Consider the following 20,358-nt stretch of genomic DNA (forward strand, 5'->3'; position numbering starts at 1 on the left):
GATGCAAATGGGCAAAGACGAAGAGGAAGACCCTCTATTCGATTCAAAGGCTGTTGGTGGCTCAAACATTGAATACTCGCCCCACTAGCTACATATAGCCCAAAATCTCAAGTGAATGCACTTCCATTCCCCCTTCAACTCTGCCCGATGTCATGGTGAGAAAAAATCCACGAACCAGATTTTCCCACCGGAGCACCATGCACCTGGGATGGGTCGATTACGCCCACGCTTGAGATCTTTTCATCAACCATGTTCAGCGTATAGGATCATCATTCTTGAATTGTCTTGCCAATGCAACTCTACTTTGAGGCATTTGATCATAATCAGAAGTATTGAAGAAGTGAGGCTCCATAATCAGAAGTATTGAAGAAGTGAGGCTTCATCCCTGGGGGACTGTCCCATATCATACATCTCAAATCGCAGTTTACTGTCTTGTTCTTAAACTCTGGTGAATTGCATATAACAGAATGAAAATATCCTTCTTGAGACAAAACTACGTTTATAAAATACATAAGCAGGGTGGGTAGGTTATCCCAACCAAGTATGCAAAATTCCAAAATGGTCAGCTCAGTGCAATCCATGGCAAACCTGCAAACTAAGAAAAGAGTACAGCATTTCCTACTAATGAAAAAGCTCAGAAGACAACTTCAATTTGATAGAAAGTATGATAGAGAATGAGAGAGAGAGAGAGAGAGAGGATAGGGACTGTGCCTGTGAAAACTTGAAAGTGTCAAGAGTTTTCCTCTTTTCTGTACAATGAAAAATTTGGCTCCTCCTGGATAGGTACATAGCTGGGTCAACTACAATAGGCTGCAATCTTCGAAATCTGCATAAAATTTACAAAATCAAAACCATAATGATCCAAATTAACTTACATTACAAGTAAAACTACAGCTGAAATTAGCAAAAAGGATCTGCCTGCTCTTTCCACCCAAGATCACTGGTGTGATCAATAAAGTTTAGATCTCTTCTTATGGAGGAGCATACATGAGAGAGGTCTGAAATTGGAAAAAAATAAATAAATAAAATAGCAATATTAATGAGCAAGCATAACCTGTAGGGGAAACACTAGAAAATAGGAATAGATATAAGAAATTATAATGCATGGGATAACAGACATAATATAGAAAATACAGGCCTACGGTAAGTCTAATGCCAGTTATGGGAAGTCAATAAGCATTATAAGAACTTTTGCCATCAGAGGTCAGTAAGCCTTTGGTAGAAGAAAGTAAGAAAAAAATGTCATATATTAAGGGAAAAGTCATGTAGCCAGAAAATAAAGCATGCCTTTCTGGGACAAACTAGACAAAATCGCCATTAAGACCATCCACAGACATTAGGATCTAGAGAAACATTCCATTCAGACCATCATCAAAATCAGCATCCAATATCATCCAAAAAAGTCCTTATTGAAGGTGACACTTCAGATGCGCAGCATAATACAAGGCAATGCAAATGCTTAAGAAAGATTCAAGATTGAGATTTGGAAACATTGAACTCGAAAATATTTTCAAATAAAACCATTGACATTAAATTCTACAAACATCATAAAGATGACAATATAAACCCCATGCAACTCAAATTCAAAAAATTATGAAATTCTCCCTCAGGTAAGCTAGTAATTTCATAGTAATCTCTAAAAAGAAAATGCAGCATTACTTTTGGAAGCCATTTGACACAAACATTCCTCAACCCAAAAGCCAGGGCATTTCTAGCAACATTATAATGTTTATAAGTCAAAAGCCAGGGCAACACTACATATGATATGATAATAACATCACATGCTACCCTGCATCCTCCCTCCCCTTTTCCATTTTGTAGCTTTACCTTTTTCAACAGTCATAACACTAGAATGTCTCACTTTCCAGAAAGCAAATGTCATGCTGTAGAACTTTCAGAACAAATGCACATTCATATTAAGCCTAAATTTAACTTGACACAGATATAATTATAAGTAAATTTAGTTAATTCGCATTCATCATTTCCATTGAATTTTCATGGTAACAATAACAGGACACTAGGTATATGGAGCCTCACCCATGTTCAGAAATGTAAAATCAGATGAAACCAGGTAAACATATCATTATCATAGTCAACAAATCTAAACATTGTTTACGATTCCCGGCATATATTTTTATTTCTTTCAAAGTAACAATTGTTAAGTACATCTTACATCTGAAGCAATATATTATAATTACGCACTTAAAATCTAAAACGAAGTACTATCCAGTACTGGTTATTCTAACATATCATACAATTTAAAATAATTAAACAGAATACGACCCTTTTAAGATATATACTCCACTAAACCAAGAGCAAATACTCCCCAAGTCAAATTCAGACACAGCCATATATGAAACAAAACCATCAAAAATAAAAAATAAAAAAAATCTCCCTCTAACCAAATGTAAATTGCTCAATTAGTTTTAACAATAAAAGAAAAACAAATAAACTAAATAAATAAACAAAAAGGAAATTACTAAATTGGCATACCCCTGCTGATATTCCAATAGTGCTAGCTACAGAAATTAGATCAATCCAGTGCGGTGCTCAGGTCAAATCATAACCATCCCACCCACTTTTCAAATTAAAAAAATAATAATAATTAAAAAAAAAAGTCCTACTGGCAAGCATATTGATAATGAAGATACTCAATATGAGACGACGAAAAATTAAGACAACCAATGCATAATCATTCAGATGAAACCATAAGAATATCATATCATTACAAGACCAAAGAGTAAATATCACAAAGGTGGAAAAAAATAAATAAATAAATAACAAAGCCCCAAGCAGAGTCAGACCAAAAATGTGGGAAACCAATTTAAATGTCTCCCATATGTAGCAAATACAAGCAGCCAATAAGTGATTCATAGAGAAAAACCTCAACACTATGCTGAAAGACAGCGCCAGTTTAATGACATCAAAGTGGTTGAACATTGCTCTGTCTTATCCACATAAAAGCTGATATTTCATGTCAGCATAAAGTCCTAGGAAAGCCACCATAACCAAGTGCATTAGTGCTTGTACTCGGTATTGACACAGATAACCTGCCAAACAGGTTAACAATTTCAGAGAACAAAATTAGTTTCACCAATTTAATTTATTATAGTAAGTAAGCCGAATATTTCATGAAAAAAAACTATTAAGGGCGACATTTTTTTTTTTTTTTTCAAATAACAACTCTTCTTAAACCCATAAATCTATTCAAAATTCATGACATTCCCCAGAGAATGTTATATTTGAAATATGAAAACATTACATATAAACATTATACTCACAGCACAACAAAAGAGTTATTCTATTATCATCCATCATAGAATAGTTCTTCAATAATTTTTTTTCTCAAAGTTCATAAACCAATGCTTCTCAAGCTTGCAGGGTAAATTCTTTGATATTTAAACTTTCAGAGAAGTCACAATGGTTTCTTCATTCTTATTGATAAACTCTAATCAGTACTATTTAGTTTTACAAAAGAAACAGTTTAAGTGGGTTTCTTTTGTTTCATACCTTCCCTCCTTATTGGCTAGCTAATTTGATAAAGAACCTTGCATTGCTCCAGCAGTTAGCCCAGCCATACACAACTCGGCAGCCTTATAGAAGAAATAGTGTATTATCTTTTTTAGATCCAATTCCCTCAGCAGATAACTTCTTTCAAATATGTTGTTCGGGAGCTTCTGCATTGTATTTTGCAAATCAAACCTGAACATGTTCCCATATGAATGACAAGGAGCAAGCAACCAAACAATAGCATTGCATGCTGCAACAGTGAGTACATGAACAAGTGCCAGATCCCATTCTTGCTTTATCCTATAGTAAAGCAAACATCAGTTACTTCAGCATTTCAATGCAAATACCAGACAATTTCAATCCATTGTCATCAAAGGAAGACATATGTACCCTTCTCATTCTTAAACTCCGACCAAACTGAGCAACCAATTGTAGTAGCCTGATCTAAGAGAAGCTTATATAAAAAGCAAGGATCTGCAAATATCCTGCACAACAGGAAAGTATTTCATATCATATTGTGAATTAAGAACCATGCCGTGGGATTAATTCAATGGAGACTCAAAATATTCAACATGCAATAGTTAAAAAGTTAAGGGGATATCTGAAAAATGGTAATTTTATAGCTTTAGCAAAGGGGGAAAAAAAAATAATAATAAAAAGGACATCTTCACATGTAATATTCTATAATAGTAGGTTTAGGGCCGGGCCCTGTCAAATCACCTGCCAATTGATGCCCTCGACACTGTTTGAGGAAGTGAACGGCGAATAAACTAGCATGGTTGGCCTGGCATTGATTGCTACAAGTTTTACCATTTCAGCAGAACTCCCCAATCCCTGGAGGAAATATTCCAGTTAACATGTAGCTAAAAGTATTCAACTGAAACTAATAAGACAATATACCAATCATTATCTCTCAAAAATTACAAAACTATCACATTTATACAACCAATACCATAAATCAAATTAGACCGGTTGTGGAAAATGATTTTGGAATTAAAACAGTTCTCCATATGAACTCGAACAAACTCACAGATATATACTACTATCAAATAATTGGATTCCTTTCACACAGAGTTTTCTTATTACCAATTCAGCTCAAAGTTCATTGATTTTCTACTCTCTGCACTATGAAAATCAGATTATAATTTTTACTCGGGTGGACTATAAATGAAAATTCTCATAGTTTTAAAGAATCTTACTTCTACTGAGACTCTAGTCAGGTCTTGAATTCTTCATTTTTCTTTCCCTCATACAAAATTCTTAGCAACAAACTCAGACCTAAAATTTCATAAATTTAGAAATTAAAAAAAATAAAAATAAAAAACACTAACCTCAGGACTGGACTTGGATTTGTTTCTGCGACATATCGTGCTTCCCTTAGTCAAGCGTCACCGCACCAAACGCACCGTACTGGCCCTTCATAACAGGACCTGAACTCAAAGACGTGAGCACCTGTACAACAAAGCCATGGAAACAAAAATAGATAACAATAAAAGATCAAACTTTTTCCCTCTTTTTCTTTTTATTTCCATTTATTATTATTATTATTATTTTTCTTACTTTCCGCACACTCTCCCAAAAACCAAACAGGATAGCCTAAGGCTCTGTTTATATGTCTTGGCAAAAGATTTGCCGTCGTGTAACGGCGGCTCTACGACCACCTATATGGCCATCGAAGACATCGTGTGCTTCATCTTCCTTCACCAGGGTCTCCGCCAGTGTGATATTAAAATAATGGAATTATTTTATTTACCAAAAAAAAAAAATGGAATTATTTTGAAATTACTCTATAATTTAACGCTGACGGTAAAACATTCCCAGGCAGCTTTGAATTGTTGACAAATATTAACGAATTCATTTAACAAAAAAATATTATATATACACGAATTCATTTAACAACAAAATAGTATATATATAGAGATATTAACGAATTCATTTATTTGCTGATATTTTGGATGGAACTCAAAAATTTATTGTTATTTGGCCAATTAACAAAAAAATATCATACATGTAGATATTAACGAATTCATTTATTTGCTGATACTTTGGAATTTGGATGGAACTCAAAAATTTATTGAGTTATTTGGCCAATTAACAAGGTCAAAAATTTTACCAACCACATTTTAAATTGATAACGAATTACACAAAAATAACACAGTTTGAATTTTCTTCATATTATTTCATCCAACTGCTCATCTAACACAACGACTAGTTCACACGCCCACATGGATAGAAGACGTATTATGTTCAATAATGGCATCCCTATTCAACAAGAAGAAAATGTAGAAATATTATTATGAGAATAACTAGCATCTATTACGATATGTATAATTATAATAAATAATTTTAAAAATAATTTATAATAATTATTTATATTCCAAAATTTATTTAAAAATTTTAATATTAATAAGTGTATTTGAATTTTTTTTTAATCTATACTATAAAAATTTGTTAAGAACTATAAATTTAACATCTATATATAATACTATTTAATTATAAAATTTAAATTTAAAAATATTTACCTATATAATTTTTTTTATTTATAAAATTTTCCTATCTAATTTTTTTCATTTATGGAATTTGAATTAAAATTTAAATGTATTTTTTGATTCATTGTAAATAATTAATTTCTATATAATGTAATTTAATTATTTTTTATTATTATTATTATTTATTTTATAAATACATTTTTACCTTATACGGTAAATTATTTATAGAATTCAAATTAAAAAATATTTACTTATTTAATTCTTTTCATATGTAAAATTTAAATTCAAATGTATTTTTTAAATTTTTGCAAATAACTAACTTTTCTATGTTAAATCCTTATAATATAATATAATTATATTTATTATTATTATAACTTAATTAACAATAATTTGGATTTAAAAAGACATATGTATATATATACACATACCATATATATATATATATATCGATTTGTACATTATGATACAAATTAGTATCAAATTATATATAACTTATGGTATGTTATATATATTTTTATTTTAATATTACATATAATTTGATTAAGACCTATATTTAATATGCATTATAGTAAAATTATATATATATATATATATATATATATATATAATATTATAAATATATATTTAAAATTTATTTCAAAACAAAAATTGATTTTATATATATTTGGGTATAAACATAAAAGATTAAAAAAAATTATATTTTTTCAATTAATTATCTAATATTATGATAGTAAATATATATTTTTAAATACAACCAAGAAAGACAAAAAAAATTTATACTTTTAAATAACTGTATTATTTGTTAATAATTAATATTTTGATAAAATAATAAATAATAAAAAAGAGATAGTTTTAGACATAATTCCTGTATAATTTGGATTTTGGGGTTGAGGTAATTCTTTTTCTGCGATTGCTGTAACGACATAGACAAACAAAGAAACAAAAAATAATACCATATTGGTATAATTCGTATCAAATGGTGAGGGGTTCTTTCCTACATCAACTGTAGCAAACCAATCAAGGTGGCCGTAAAAAACCCATAAATCGCGTTGGACGTTACAAGAAATAAGAGACTGGTATGGAAATGGAAAAATCAGAAACAAGAAATAAGAAACTGGTATGGAAATGGAAAAGGCATATCCAGAAATAAGAAAATAAGCTGTTGATTGGGATGCAGTGGAACTCGTATATATGAATTGTAAGCGGATGCAGAACTCTTTGTTCTGCGCACTACTTTTGTTCTGCCTTCTTTGCACTAGCACTTTTTACAAGAAATAAGAAACTGGTATGGTAATGGAAAAATCAGATCTAGAAATAAGAAACTGCTATGGAAATGGAAAAATCAGAAATAAGAAAACTCACTCGTAAATCCAGAAATAAGAAAATAAGCGCACTACTTTTTTTGCGGATGCAGAACTCTTTTGTTCTTGTTGCGGATGCAGAACAATTTGTGCGCGCACTTCGCACAAGAAATTTTGTTCTTGTTGTGGATGCTCTTGTTGGGATGCACAAGATGCTGTTGATTGGGATGCAGTGGCTGTTGATTAGGATGCTTGTGATGCACAAGAACAATTTGTTCTTATGTGCAGGGATGCTGTGGCTGTTGATTGGAATGCAGTGGAAGTTGTTGCGGATGCAGAGCAATTAGGGGATGCAGTGACGTATATATAAGGTATGTAAGTGTTCTGCATGTTGAAAACTTGTTAATTAACAAGCGATTTTTTTTTGGCCAATGCTGACGAACAAGCACCTTTTTTGCACCTTTTTTTTTTTTCCCCCCCAATATTGAAGCACGCACTTTTTATTTATTTATTTATTTTTTCTCCCAATGTCGAAAAACAAGCACTTTTTTTGCCTTTTTTTGCCCCCAATAGTGAAGAATAAGCACTAAGACTTGTTTTCATATTGAAAACTCTACTTTGCCGTGGAATATTTAAGATATTACTTTCCATGGAAGGTCATTGGAAAGTCATCATTGATTGATTAGTTTTGTATAACTAATATATAATAATAGACACAAGAGAAAGTAGCATTCAAGTTTTTCATTAAACTATATTACCATAAATAATAAAACATTAAAAAAGCACTAAATATCGGTAGTAATATCGAACAACAAAAGAAGCAAATATTACATTTATCGGTCATTGGAAATTCTTTTTACGGCTGCAAAACTCAGTAACATCTGCTTATTTATAAGATTGTTTACAAATTTTTAAGAATTATAAATCATGAAAATTACATTTTCTAACAATTCATACTAGATTTCTTTTTTCCAATCAAAAAGTAAATGACAAAAAGTGTTCAAATCCCAGGTTGTAATGTTTAGGGGTTCATGCGGCAAGGAAAGACCAAAACACTAACAATCACACTATGGCACGATTTACATAATCTTCTTTCTTTCTATTTAACTTGATATTGTGTTAGATTATTTAACAACTCTGAAAAAAGTAAAATGGCCTCTATGTTGTAATTATTTTTAGAAGGTTTTTGTATAAAATTTTAAAAGTTATAAACTGAAATGTGATATGATAAATTATAATTTTCAAAAATAAAGGTGAAAAAAAATGTACCATACTTTTGAAATTTTGTATTCATATAAAAATGTATCATACTGTTTGTTTTATTTCCAAATGAAACTGCTATCAAATCCAAAAATTAGTATTTAGATATACAATATGGTAAATATGTTAGATTTAGTATCGAATTTGTTACCGTTTCTCTTATTTCCAAAATGAAATTGCTATCAAATCCAAAAATTAGTATTTAGATATACAATATGGTAAATATGTTTGATTTAGTTATCAAACTTTTTCTTTTAAACCTTCAAATGGATTATGAATTTTTTATTTTTTTTTTGAATAACATACTTATTAAGTATCTATTTTAAATCGTAAAAAAAAACCAAAAAAAAAAAATGCATTATGACCAGCCCAGTTAAGGGTGTAACACTATACCCAACATATTAAAGCCGAACCCCAGATTAAACATTACCCAACATAATAAAGCCCATCAAGGTTATTTCTGCAACACCTATTCCGCATTATTATTATTATTTTTTTTTTCGATTTTGCAACTTTAGTATTGAAAAGTGCTAAATTTCTTCATTGTTTTTTCTTTTTTCTGGTTGAGTGCCAAAAAAAAAAGTTCTTCAGGTTACTAGAATAATATTTGCTTCTTTTATTTTTCAATATTACTACCGATGTTTACTGCTTTTTTAATGTTTTATTATTTTTGGTAATGTATTTTAATGAAAAACTTGAATGTAACTTGCTCTTGTGTCTATTAATTAGGGCTTCTCAGTATACTTTGAAAAATTATCAACTGCAGTTTCATTTATTATATTTCATTTATCCATTTAAAATTTGCTTATTTATACCATTTTCTTAGTATATTGTTATTTATCACATCATAATTAGATCTTCATTTCCTTTTTGTTAATTACTTTTTATTTTCAAAATTTACCGTAAAAATGTCAAGTGAACATGAAAATATATAACCAATTCTATGTGAACTTTTCTCCTGTGTATGTGCGAGTTTCATGAGATAGAGATTCGTTGTCTATTGGATGGGTACCAGGGAGCTATCAGAATTGAAAGAATGAACTTATACTAATCAAATATTCAACAACTATGGACCGTATATATAATCCCAAAACACGTAGGAAATACAACAGCATGCAAGTGGGCAAGACGAAGAGGAAGACACTCTATTCGATTCAAATGAATAGTTGCCCTCCTCGCTATATATATATATATATATATCTCAAAATTTATCAAAATTTTAAGTGAATTTACTTCCTTTCCCTCTTCCACTCTGCCTAATTATACACATTCGTTGAAGCGCCTGTGGTTAGAGCAACTCGCAAAAATTACACTTTAAAAATATATACGAGTCAGATGCAAAGACTGCACCTAAAGAAGTTCTAACTTGAAAGTCAAGCATCTTCATTTGCATCTTCATTAAAGAGGTTAGTAATAGACTCTCCAAACTTGTTTGCTTGAGGTCTAGCCTTCATGATATTGACATCACCCCCATTGTGAGCAAGGATCCATGAACCAGCCTTTCCCTTCAGAGCACCATGCACCTTGTACAGGTCAATTCTATAGTGAAATGCAAATAACCGAACAGAAATATCCTTCTTGATACAATTCCATGTTTATAAAATACATAAGCAGTGTTTGTGATAGTTTATAAATACTAAATATAATGAGAAAAAAGGTATTATTATAGAGACACTGCCCATATTCATAAGTAAGCATAGTCTATGGGAGAAAGCGCTATAAAATAGGAATACACGTGAGAAATTATAAATGCATGGTACTAGACATGGTATAGAAAATATATAGGATTACACCAAGTGCGAGTACCAGTTATGAAAGCCAATAAGCACTAGTGAAACTTTTCGTTGAGACCATCACCAAAATTAGCATCTAACATCACTGTAAAAGCTGCTTGTAAAAGATGACAACTTCTGATGGGAATTGCATGATATAAGGCACTGCAAATGCCTAATAAAGATGTAAGGTTGAGATTTAAGAAATTCATTTAGGCATTTTCAGTTTTAGGTTGTAGTAATTTTTATAATCCATTGCTTCTAGCTACTTTGCTCTGTCCTACCAAACTTAATTCCAGCTCCATATTTATTCCTACAATCCTGCCTAACCATACTGCTTCTTGCAGTAAGATCTTTAATGCACTTTCTTAGTTTGGAAGAAAAGCCTTATGCCTAATCATGAAATTAAATTTATCCTTCTTTGTCACTATTCTATCTAAGTTGGTCCAGCAATGATTAACTCACAAGCAAAATTCACAAAAACAAGAAGATGCTTTAGAGTAATCCATTATGAACGCGGATCAACAAAAGATTTTGAATGTCATTTACTGCTAAATATCCTACTAAATAAGCGAGTTCAAAATTGATACTTGATCATCAAATAAATATATAAATGAATTTGTTAAAATAATTTGCTGAGCTGCCTTTGAATATATAACAGTAGATCACAAATGATATCCCAAACTTTTTTTTTTTTCCCCAACTAAAACTATTGAAATTATATTCTAAAACATCATAATGGTGAAAATATAAATGCTGTATGTCCAACGCAAATTCAAACAAGTGTGAAATTCTCTCTCAGGTGAGGCAGTACTTTGTATTAATCTATAATGCAGCATTATTTTTGGAAATCATTTGAAACAACCATTCCCCTAAGCCAAAGCTCTAGTAACATTACAAGGTTTATAGATCAAAAGCAGGGGAAACACACTTCACTATGATAGCACCCTTTTTTAAACACTGATAACACTACAATGTCTGGAATTAATAATTTTTCTAATTACTAGCAAATCACCAACACAGTGCAAGCTGAGCAAGGCACCAAGCATAAATCCAGGAAACAGAGTTACTTTTGTTCAAAAGCCAGAGGACCAACTTTCAACAGAAATCAAGTACAGCAATATAATTTTCAGCATCGAAACATATATCATAAAAACTTTTTCTATTAATATCCTTACACACCGAATCAAATTGCAGTAGTCTGTACTCCCAGTAAAGTTTTTACTAGATTTTCTAGGCCTTTACTCAAGTCAACAATGACATTTTCTAATCAACAAGAAGAAAAACTAAAGAACCTTCTATCAGGGAAAAAAAAGAGAGGACAAAAGTACCTTTAAATATCAATACCTTAAAAACTCTAGTTATAGAAGTTCCATTATTTCATCAAACTTCTTGGTAGGTATTCTTGATTGCAGCTCAGCTAATATAACAGCAACTTCACACTAGACAGGAGACATATTGTGTTCTCCATTCAAACTGGGTTGATGGTTGTCTATTCTGCGCTTCGTGTTTGGAGGACCTGAATAACACCATGTGATAGCAATTCTATAAGTGTAGGATAGATGAACTCGGAAATGACCTTCACAAAGTAAGCAATACACAAGGCAAAAATAAACCACCCAAGAGGAGGAAGGAGGATGAGTATGAGTATATACAAGCAGGCAAAAGATCCAGAAAATAGCTAAATTTTAGAAGTAATCCTAGCTTGATTTGGGTTATGAGGATAAGGTAGTTGTAAATATGTTTTCGATGCAATATTGACACAAAAATAAAGAAACAAAACCATAGTTTTCATAATGTATTTCAAATGGTGAGGGACATTTTCTTGATACATCAATTGAAGTAAACCAATCAAAACTGATAAAATGGCGAAAAGCTCATTCGTCATCAACAAATCTAAACATTGTTTATGATTCCCCGCATACATTTTTATTTCTTCGAAAGTAACAATTTTTAAATACATCTTACATCTGAAGCAATATATTATAATTACACACTTAAAATCTAACACGAAGTACTATCCAGTACTGGTGATTCTAACATATCATACAATTTAAAATAATTAAAAAGAATACGACCATTTTAAGATAGATACTCCACTAAACCAAGAGCCAAATACTCCCCAAGTCAAATTCAGACGCAACCATATATATGAAACAAAACCAAAAAAAATAAAAAATAAAAAAATAAAAAAAATTACCATCTCCCTCTAACCAAACGTAAATTGCCCTATTAGTTTTAACAAGAAAAGTAAAACAACTAAACACATAAACAAATAAACAAATAAACAAATAAACAAAAAAGAAATTACCCAATTGGCATACCCCTGCTGATATTCCAATAGTGCTAGCAATGGAAACTAGATCAATCCAGTAGTGAACTGATCACTGATGAAGGATTCCCCGAAAGGCTAAGGATTAGTAATCCTTTCTAGAAATCGAATGGGTTCCCTCAGGTAAAATCATAACTATCCACCGACTTTTCAAATTTATTAAAAAAAGAAAAAAGAGAAAGAAAAAGAAAAATCCCACTGGCAAGCATATTGATTGTGAAGATACTCAATATGAGACAAGGAAAAATTAAGACAACTAATGCATAATCATTCAGATGAAACCATAAGAATAACATATCTTTAGAAGACCAAACAGTAAAGATCACAAAGGTGGAAAAAAAATAAATAAATAAAAAAAGCCCCTAGCAGAGTCGGGCCAAAAAATGAGGGAAACCAATTTAAATGTCTCACATATGTAGCAAATATAAGCAGCCAATAAGTGTTTCATAGAGAAAAACTTCAATGCTATGCTGAAAAACAGTGCTCCTCTAGTGACATCAACGTGGTTGAACATTGCTCTGTCATATCCACATAAGAGCTGACATCTCATGTTAGCATAGAGTCCTAGGAAAGCCACCGTAACCAAGTGCATTATTGCTTGCACTAGGTATTGACACAGATAACCTGCCAAACAAGTTAACAAGTGCAGAGAACAAAATTAGTTTGACCAATTTAATTTATTATAGTAAGTAAGCCGCCCATTTCACTCAAAACAACAATCAAGGGCAACACGTTTTTTTCAAATAACAACTCTTCTTAAACCCATAAATCTATTCCAAATTCATGACATTCCCCAGAGAATGTTATATTTGAAATATGTAAACATAACATATAAAAATTAGTCACAGCACAACCAAAAACTAATTCTATTTTCATCCATCATAGAATAGTTCTTCAATAATTTTTTTTCTCAAAAGTTCATAAACCAATGCTTCTCAAGCTTGCAGGGTAAATTCTTTGATATTTAAACTTTTACAGAAGTCACAACGGTTTCTTCATTCTTATTGACAAACTCTAATCAGTACTATTTAGTTTTACAAAAGAAACAGTTTACGTAGGTTTTCTTTTGCTTCATACGTTCCCTCCTTCTTACTGGCTAGATAATTTGATAAAGAACCTTGCACTGCTCCACCATTTAGCCCAGCCATACACAACTCGGCAGCCTTATAGAAGAAAGAGTGTATTCTCCTTTTTAGATCCAATTCCCTCAGCGGATAACTTCTTTCAAATATGTTGTTTGGGAGCTTCTGCAATGTAGTTTGCAAATCAAACCTGAACATGTTCCCATATGAATGACAAGGAGCAAGCAACCAAACAATAGCATTGCATGCTGCAACAGTGAGTACATGAACAAGTGCCAGATCCCATTCTTGCTTTATCCTATAGTAAAGCAAACATCGGTTACTTCAGCATTTCAATGCAAATACCAGACAATTTCAATCCATTGTCATCAAAGGAAGATATACCTATTCTTCTTTTCTTAAACTCCGACCAAACTGAGCAACCAATTGCAGTAGCCTGCTCTAAAAGAAGCTTATATAAAAAGGAAGGATCTGCAAGCGTCCTTCACAACAGAAAAGTATTTCATATCATATTGTGAATTAAGAACCATGCCATGCGATTAATTCAATGGAAACTAAAAATATTTAACATTCAATAGTTAAAAAGTTAAGGGAATAACTGAAAAATGGTAATTTTATAGCTTCAGCAAAGAAAAAAAAAAAAAAAAGGTCATCACATGTAATATTCTACAATAGTAAGTTTAGGGCCCTGTCAAATCACCTACCAATTGATGCCCTCGACATTGCTTGAGGAAGTGAACGGCGAATAAACTAGTATGGTTGGCCGGGCATTGATTGCTACAAGTTTTACCATATCAGCAGAACTCCCCAGTCCCTGGAGGAAATATTCCAGTTAAAATGTAGCTAAAAGTATTCAACTGAAAGTTATAAGACAATATACCAATAATGATCTCTCAAAAATTACCAAAACTATCACAGTTATGCAACCAATACGATAAATTAAATTAGACCGGTTGTGGAAAATGATTTTGGAATTAAAACAGGTCTCTATATGAACTCGAACAAACTCACAGATATATTACTATCAAATAATTAGATCCTTTCACACAGAGTTTTCTTATTACCAATTCAGCTCAAAGTTCATTGATTTTCTACTCTCTGCACTATGAAAATCAGATGTTAATTTTTACTCGGGTGGACTATAAATGAAAATTCTCATAATTTTAAAGGATCTTACTTCTACTGAGACTCTAGTCAGGTAATGAATTCTTCATTTTTCTTTCCCTCATACAAAATTCTTAGCAACAAACCCAGAACTAAAATTTCATAAATTTAGAAATTACAAAAAAATAAAAATAAAAAACACTAACCTCACGGGCCGGACTTGGATTTGTTTCTGCGACATATCGCGCTTCCCTTAGTCAAGCGTCACCGCACCAAACGCACCGTACTGGCCCTAGATAACAGGACCCAAACTCGAAGAAGCAGGCGCACCACCAGAAGCCGATGGAGCTACAAAGTACCTTTTCAACAAAGCCAACTCAAAACTTAGAAATTATATTTCAGCAAAGCACCTTTTCAACAAAAATTAGCCGATGGAGCTAATAAAGCACCTTTTCAACAAAAAAATATTATATATATAGATATTAACGAATTCATTTATTTGATGATACTTTGGATGGAAGTCAAAAATCTGTTGAGTTATTTGGCCAAATGGTTGGTCGAAAATCAATACTGATGCAGCCTTCTGCAATGGACAAGCTGGAATTGCTTTTATCGTTAGAGACTGGAAAGGGGAGGTCATTTTCATGGCTTCCAATCTCATTTTCTGTGCTTCCCCCTTGAAGCTGAGGAGAAAGCTCTTACTTGGGCGGCTGAAGTGGTAGAAGAGAGGAAGTGGAACTTCCTGTTTTGGTCCTCGGACTGTAGAATGGTGGTCAATGGCATTAATAACACCCCAGAAGACCCCTCAGAGTGGGAAACAGGATATGATTATATCTATCTTAGATCGGTTTTTGGGAAGGAAGACTGGATTTTGTCTTGGAACTCTAGAAGTTCCAATAGGGTGGCTGACTTGCTAGCCGAGAAAGCTCTCCACTCTGGTCTGTTGTTTGACTCAGTTAACTGTAATTCTGGTTCACTTCCAGGTGATGTTTTGGACATGTTAGCTCCTGACATTCTTGGAAGTGACCTCTTTTTGTAACTTCCTGCCGTTTTGGGAGGTTTTTTGTGCTTTTAGCAATGAATATTTATTCACAAAAAAAATATATATATATATATATATTAAAGAATTCATTTATTTGCTGATACTTTTGGAATTCGGATGGAACTCAAAAAATTATTGAATTATTTTGGCCAATTAACAAAGTCAAAACTTTTACCAACCACATTTTAAATAGATAACTAATTACACAAAAAATAACATAATTTGAATTTTTCTTCATATTATTTCATCCAACTGCTCATCTAACATAACAACTAGTTCATACGTCTACATAGATAGAAGACCTATTATGTTTCGACAATGACAACTCCCATTCAACAACAAGAAAAAAAAAAAAAAAAAAAAGTCCAAAAAAACTCTATTATGTTACATTTCATATACAACTTCGACTTCGGACTAGACAGGAGGCCTATTATTGTCTTCTCCATTTGAACCTGGATGATTATGGCCATACATTCCACCTCCCCATGTCAGGATGACTTGAATAACTTCATGAAATGACAATTGTTTTAGTAAATCAAATAATGATTTGTGAATTGCGTTCACAAAGTAAGCAAACACGAGGACAAGGTGAACCATCCAAAAGGTGGAATGAGGATAAGTAGGAGCATATTCAAGGCAAAACACCCAGAAAAGAGCTTAGTTTTAGACATAATTCCAGTATAATTTGGATTTTGAGGTTGAGGTAATTCTTTTTCTGCGATTGCTGCAATGACATAGACAAACAAAAAAACAAAAAATAATACCATAGTGGTATAATGCGTATCAAATGGTGAGGCGTTCTTTCCGTCATACATCAACTGTAGCAAACCAATCAAAGTGGCCATCAAATACATAAAAATCTCGTTGGACATCACAATAAATAGAAACTGATTCAAAAACATAAAAACTGATCATCAATAGAAACTGATTAAAAAAATAATGAGCTCTCGTATACAAACTGATTATAAGAAAATAATGAGCTCTCTTATAGTGTTTATGATGGCGCACCTTCCTGGCGCACCTTCCTGTATATAATTGAAACCTTCCTGTATATAATTGAAATGTTTCCATAGAGGGTGGGCCAGGTCTCTTATATATAATTGTATATGTAATATATAATTGTAGCTTGGACTTTTCGGGTCTCTTATATATAATTGTATATGTACATTTCATGGATTATGTTCATGGATTATGTACATCTCGGTCTCTTTTTTGGGAATATATAACATTCCATCTTTGCATGTTGAGGAATTGACGCGCCACGCTATGACACTTGACCTTATATTTTTTTTTTTTTTTCCCCGTTTTATCTAATTTATTTGTGCCTTTCTTCGATTTCCTAAAACGCGTACACTTGTTAATTAACTGTTGAATAAGCTATTGCATACTCAATGTGGGACCAGATGTTTAAATTCTTTTTACGGCTGCAAAACTCAGTAACATTTGCTTATGCATAAGTTTGTTTACAATTTTTTAAGAATTATAAATCATGAAAAATTACATTTTTCTAACAATTTATACTAGATTTATTTTTTCCAGTAAATATGTTTGATTTAGTATCCAATTTGTTTTTTTTTTTTACTATTTTAAACCTTAAAATGGATTATGAAATTAAATTTTTTTTTTATTTTTTTATTTGGGGGAACAACAAGTATCTATTATAAATCGGAAAAAAAAAAAAAAAAGTATGTATTATGAGCAGCCCCATTAAGGGTGTGTAGCACTATACCCAACACATTAAAGCCCAAACCCCAAATTAAGCATTACCCAACATAATAAAGCCCATCAAGGTTATCTCTGCAACATCTATTCGGCAATTTTTTCTTTTTTTTATTTTTTTTTATTTTGCAATTTCTTCATTGTATTTTTTTTTCCTGGTTGAGTGCCAAAAAATAAAAAATAAAAAAATTTCTTCAGGTTACTAGAATAATATTTGCTTCTTTTATTTTTCAATATTACTACTGATATTTACTGCTTTTTTAATGTTTTATTATGTATGGTAATATATTTTAATGAAAAACATGAATGTTACTTTCTCTTGTGTTTATTATTTAGGGCTTCTCAATATATTAAGAAAAATTATCAACTGCAGTTTCATTTATTATATTTCATTTATCCATTTAAAATTTACTTATTTATATCATTTTCAATTGTTAATATACTGTTATTTGTCATATCATAATTAGATCATCTTCATTTCTTTTATGTTAATTATTTTTATTTTGGAAATTTACTGTAAAAATGTCAAGTAAACATGAAAATATATAACCAATTCTATGTGAACTTTTCCCTTGTGTATGTGCGAGTTTCATGAGAGAGAGATCCGTTGTCTATTGGATGGGTACCAGGGAGGTCTCAGAATTGAAAGAATGAACTTATACTAATCAAATATTCAACAACTATGGATTGTACATATAATCCCAAAACACGTAGGAACTACAACGGCATGCATATAAATGGGCAAGACGAAGAGGAAGATATGAATACTTGCCCTCCTCGCTATATATTTATATATATAGCCCAAAATTTCAAGTGAATTTACTTCCATTCCCTCTTCCAATCTGCCCTGTTATACACATCCTTTGAAAGCAGCCGTGGTGAGAGCAACTCACAAAAATTACGCTTTAAAAATGTGTACGAATTTATGGCAGTCTCGACGAGTCAGATGCGAAAACTGCACCTAGTCTTAGAAGTTCTAACTTGAAAGTCAAGCATCTTCATTTGCATCTTCATCAAAGAGGTTAGTAATAGACTCTTCAAACTTGTTTGCCTGAGGTCCAGCCTTCATGATATTGACATCACCCCCATTGAGAGCAAGGATCCATGAACCAGCCTTTCCTTTCAGAGCACCATGCACCTTGTACAGGTCAATTCTCTAGTGAAATGCAAGTAACCGAATGCAAATATCCTTCTTGAGACAACACTATGTTTATAAAATACATAAGCAGTCTTCGGGGGTAGGTAATAAATACTAGTATAATGAGAGAAAAAATATTATAGAGACGCTACCCATATTCATGAGTAAGCATAGTCTACGGGAGAAAGCGCTATAAAATAGGATTACACATGAGAAATTATGAACACATGGTAATAAGACATGGTATAGAAAAGATATAGGATTACACCAAGTGCGAGTACCAGTTATGAAAGTCAATAAGCACTAGGAAAAAATTTTCGTTGAGACAATCAGCAAAATTAGCATCTAACATCACTGTAAAAGGTCCTTGTAAAAGATGACATTTTTTTATTGGAATTTCATAATATAAGGCATTGCAAATGCCTTATAAAGATGTAAGGTTGAGATTTAAGAAATTCATTTAGGCTTTTTCAGTTTTAAGTTGCTGTAGTTTTTACTATCTATTGCTTCTAGCTACTTTGCTCTGTCCTGCCAAAATTATTTCCAGCTCCATATATATTCCCACAATCCTGCCCAACCATGCTACTTCTTGTAGTAAGATTTTTAATGCACTTTCTTAGTTAGGAAGAAAAGTGTTATGCCTAGTCACGAAATTAAATTTATCCTTCTTTGTCACTATTCTATCTAAGTTGGTCTAGCAATAATTATCTCGTAAGTAAAATTTAAACGAACAAGAAGATACTTTAGAATAATCCATTATGAACACAGATCAACACAAAATTTTGAATTCATTTACTGCCAAATATCCTACTAAATAAGCGAGTTCAAAATTGATACTTGATCAGCAAATAAATATATAAATGAATTTGTTAAAATAATTTGCTACGCTACCTTTGAATATATAACAGAGGATCACAAATGATTTCCCAAACTTTTTTTTTTTTTTCCCCAACTAAAACTATTGAAATTATATTCTATAAACATCATAAAGGTGACAATATCAACGCTATATGTCCAACTCAAATTCAAACAAGTGTGAAATTCTTTCTCAGGTGAGGCAGTACTTTCTATTGTTCTATAATGCAGCATTATTTTTGGAAACCATTTGGAACAAACATTGCCCTAAGCCAAAGCTCTAGTAACATTACAATGTTTATAAATCAAAAGCAGGGTGAACACACTTCACTATGATAGCATCCTTTTTTAAACACTGATAACACTACAATCTCTGGAATTAATAATTTTTCTAATTACTAGCAAATCGCAACACAGAGCAAGCTGAGCGAGGAAGCAAGCCTAAATTCAGGAAACAGAGTCATTTTGTTCAAAGCCCAGTGGACCAACTTTCAACAAAAATCAAGTACAGCAATACAATTTTCAGCATCATAACATATATCATAAAACTTTTTTTATTGATATCCTTGCACACTGAATAAAACTGCAGTAGCCCGTACTCCCAGTAAAGTTTTTACCAGATTTTCTAGGCCTTGACTGAAGTCAACGCTGACATTTTCTAATCAACAACAAGAAAAACTAAAAAACCCTCTATAATGGGAGGGGAAAAAAAGGAACAAAATACCTTTAAATATTAATACCTTAAAGACTAGTT

At 31.7% G+C, this 20,358-nt stretch overlaps 1 protein-coding gene across 8 annotated transcripts in view; it reads right to left on the reverse strand.

Annotated features, from left to right (window-relative positions):
• Window positions 1–349: 349 nt before the first annotated feature.
• Window positions 350–20,358, reverse strand: part of LOC107412730 (uncharacterized) — an 84,500-nt gene continuing 64,491 nt past the window's right edge. The window contains exons 1-7 of one of the 8 annotated variants that reach the window (XR_009635173.1): window positions 5,071–5,327; window positions 4,842–4,940; window positions 4,231–4,344; window positions 3,901–3,995; window positions 3,511–3,810; window positions 2,885–3,050; window positions 350–998 (exon numbers count right to left, since the gene is read on the reverse strand). Coding sequence is in view for 1 of the 8 variants with exons in the window: in XM_060813458.1 (XP_060669441.1) it covers window positions 14,040–14,044; window positions 14,131–14,228; window positions 14,451–14,560 (213 nt within the window). In the remaining 7 variants the exon portion in view is untranslated. Of the gene's footprint in view, window positions 999–2,493; window positions 3,051–3,510; window positions 3,811–3,900; window positions 3,996–4,230; window positions 4,345–4,841; window positions 5,328–13,577; window positions 14,045–14,130; window positions 14,229–14,450; window positions 14,561–20,358 lie in introns of those variants that run through there. The other 7 variants (XR_009635171.1, XR_009635169.1, XR_009635166.1 and 4 more) reach the window with 7 other exon arrangements.

The sequence above is a fragment of the Ziziphus jujuba genome, chromosome 12 (genome assembly GCF_031755915.1).
Source record: "Ziziphus jujuba cultivar Dongzao chromosome 12, ASM3175591v1".
Classification (NCBI taxonomy): Eukaryota; Viridiplantae; Streptophyta; class Magnoliopsida; order Rosales; family Rhamnaceae; genus Ziziphus; species Ziziphus jujuba.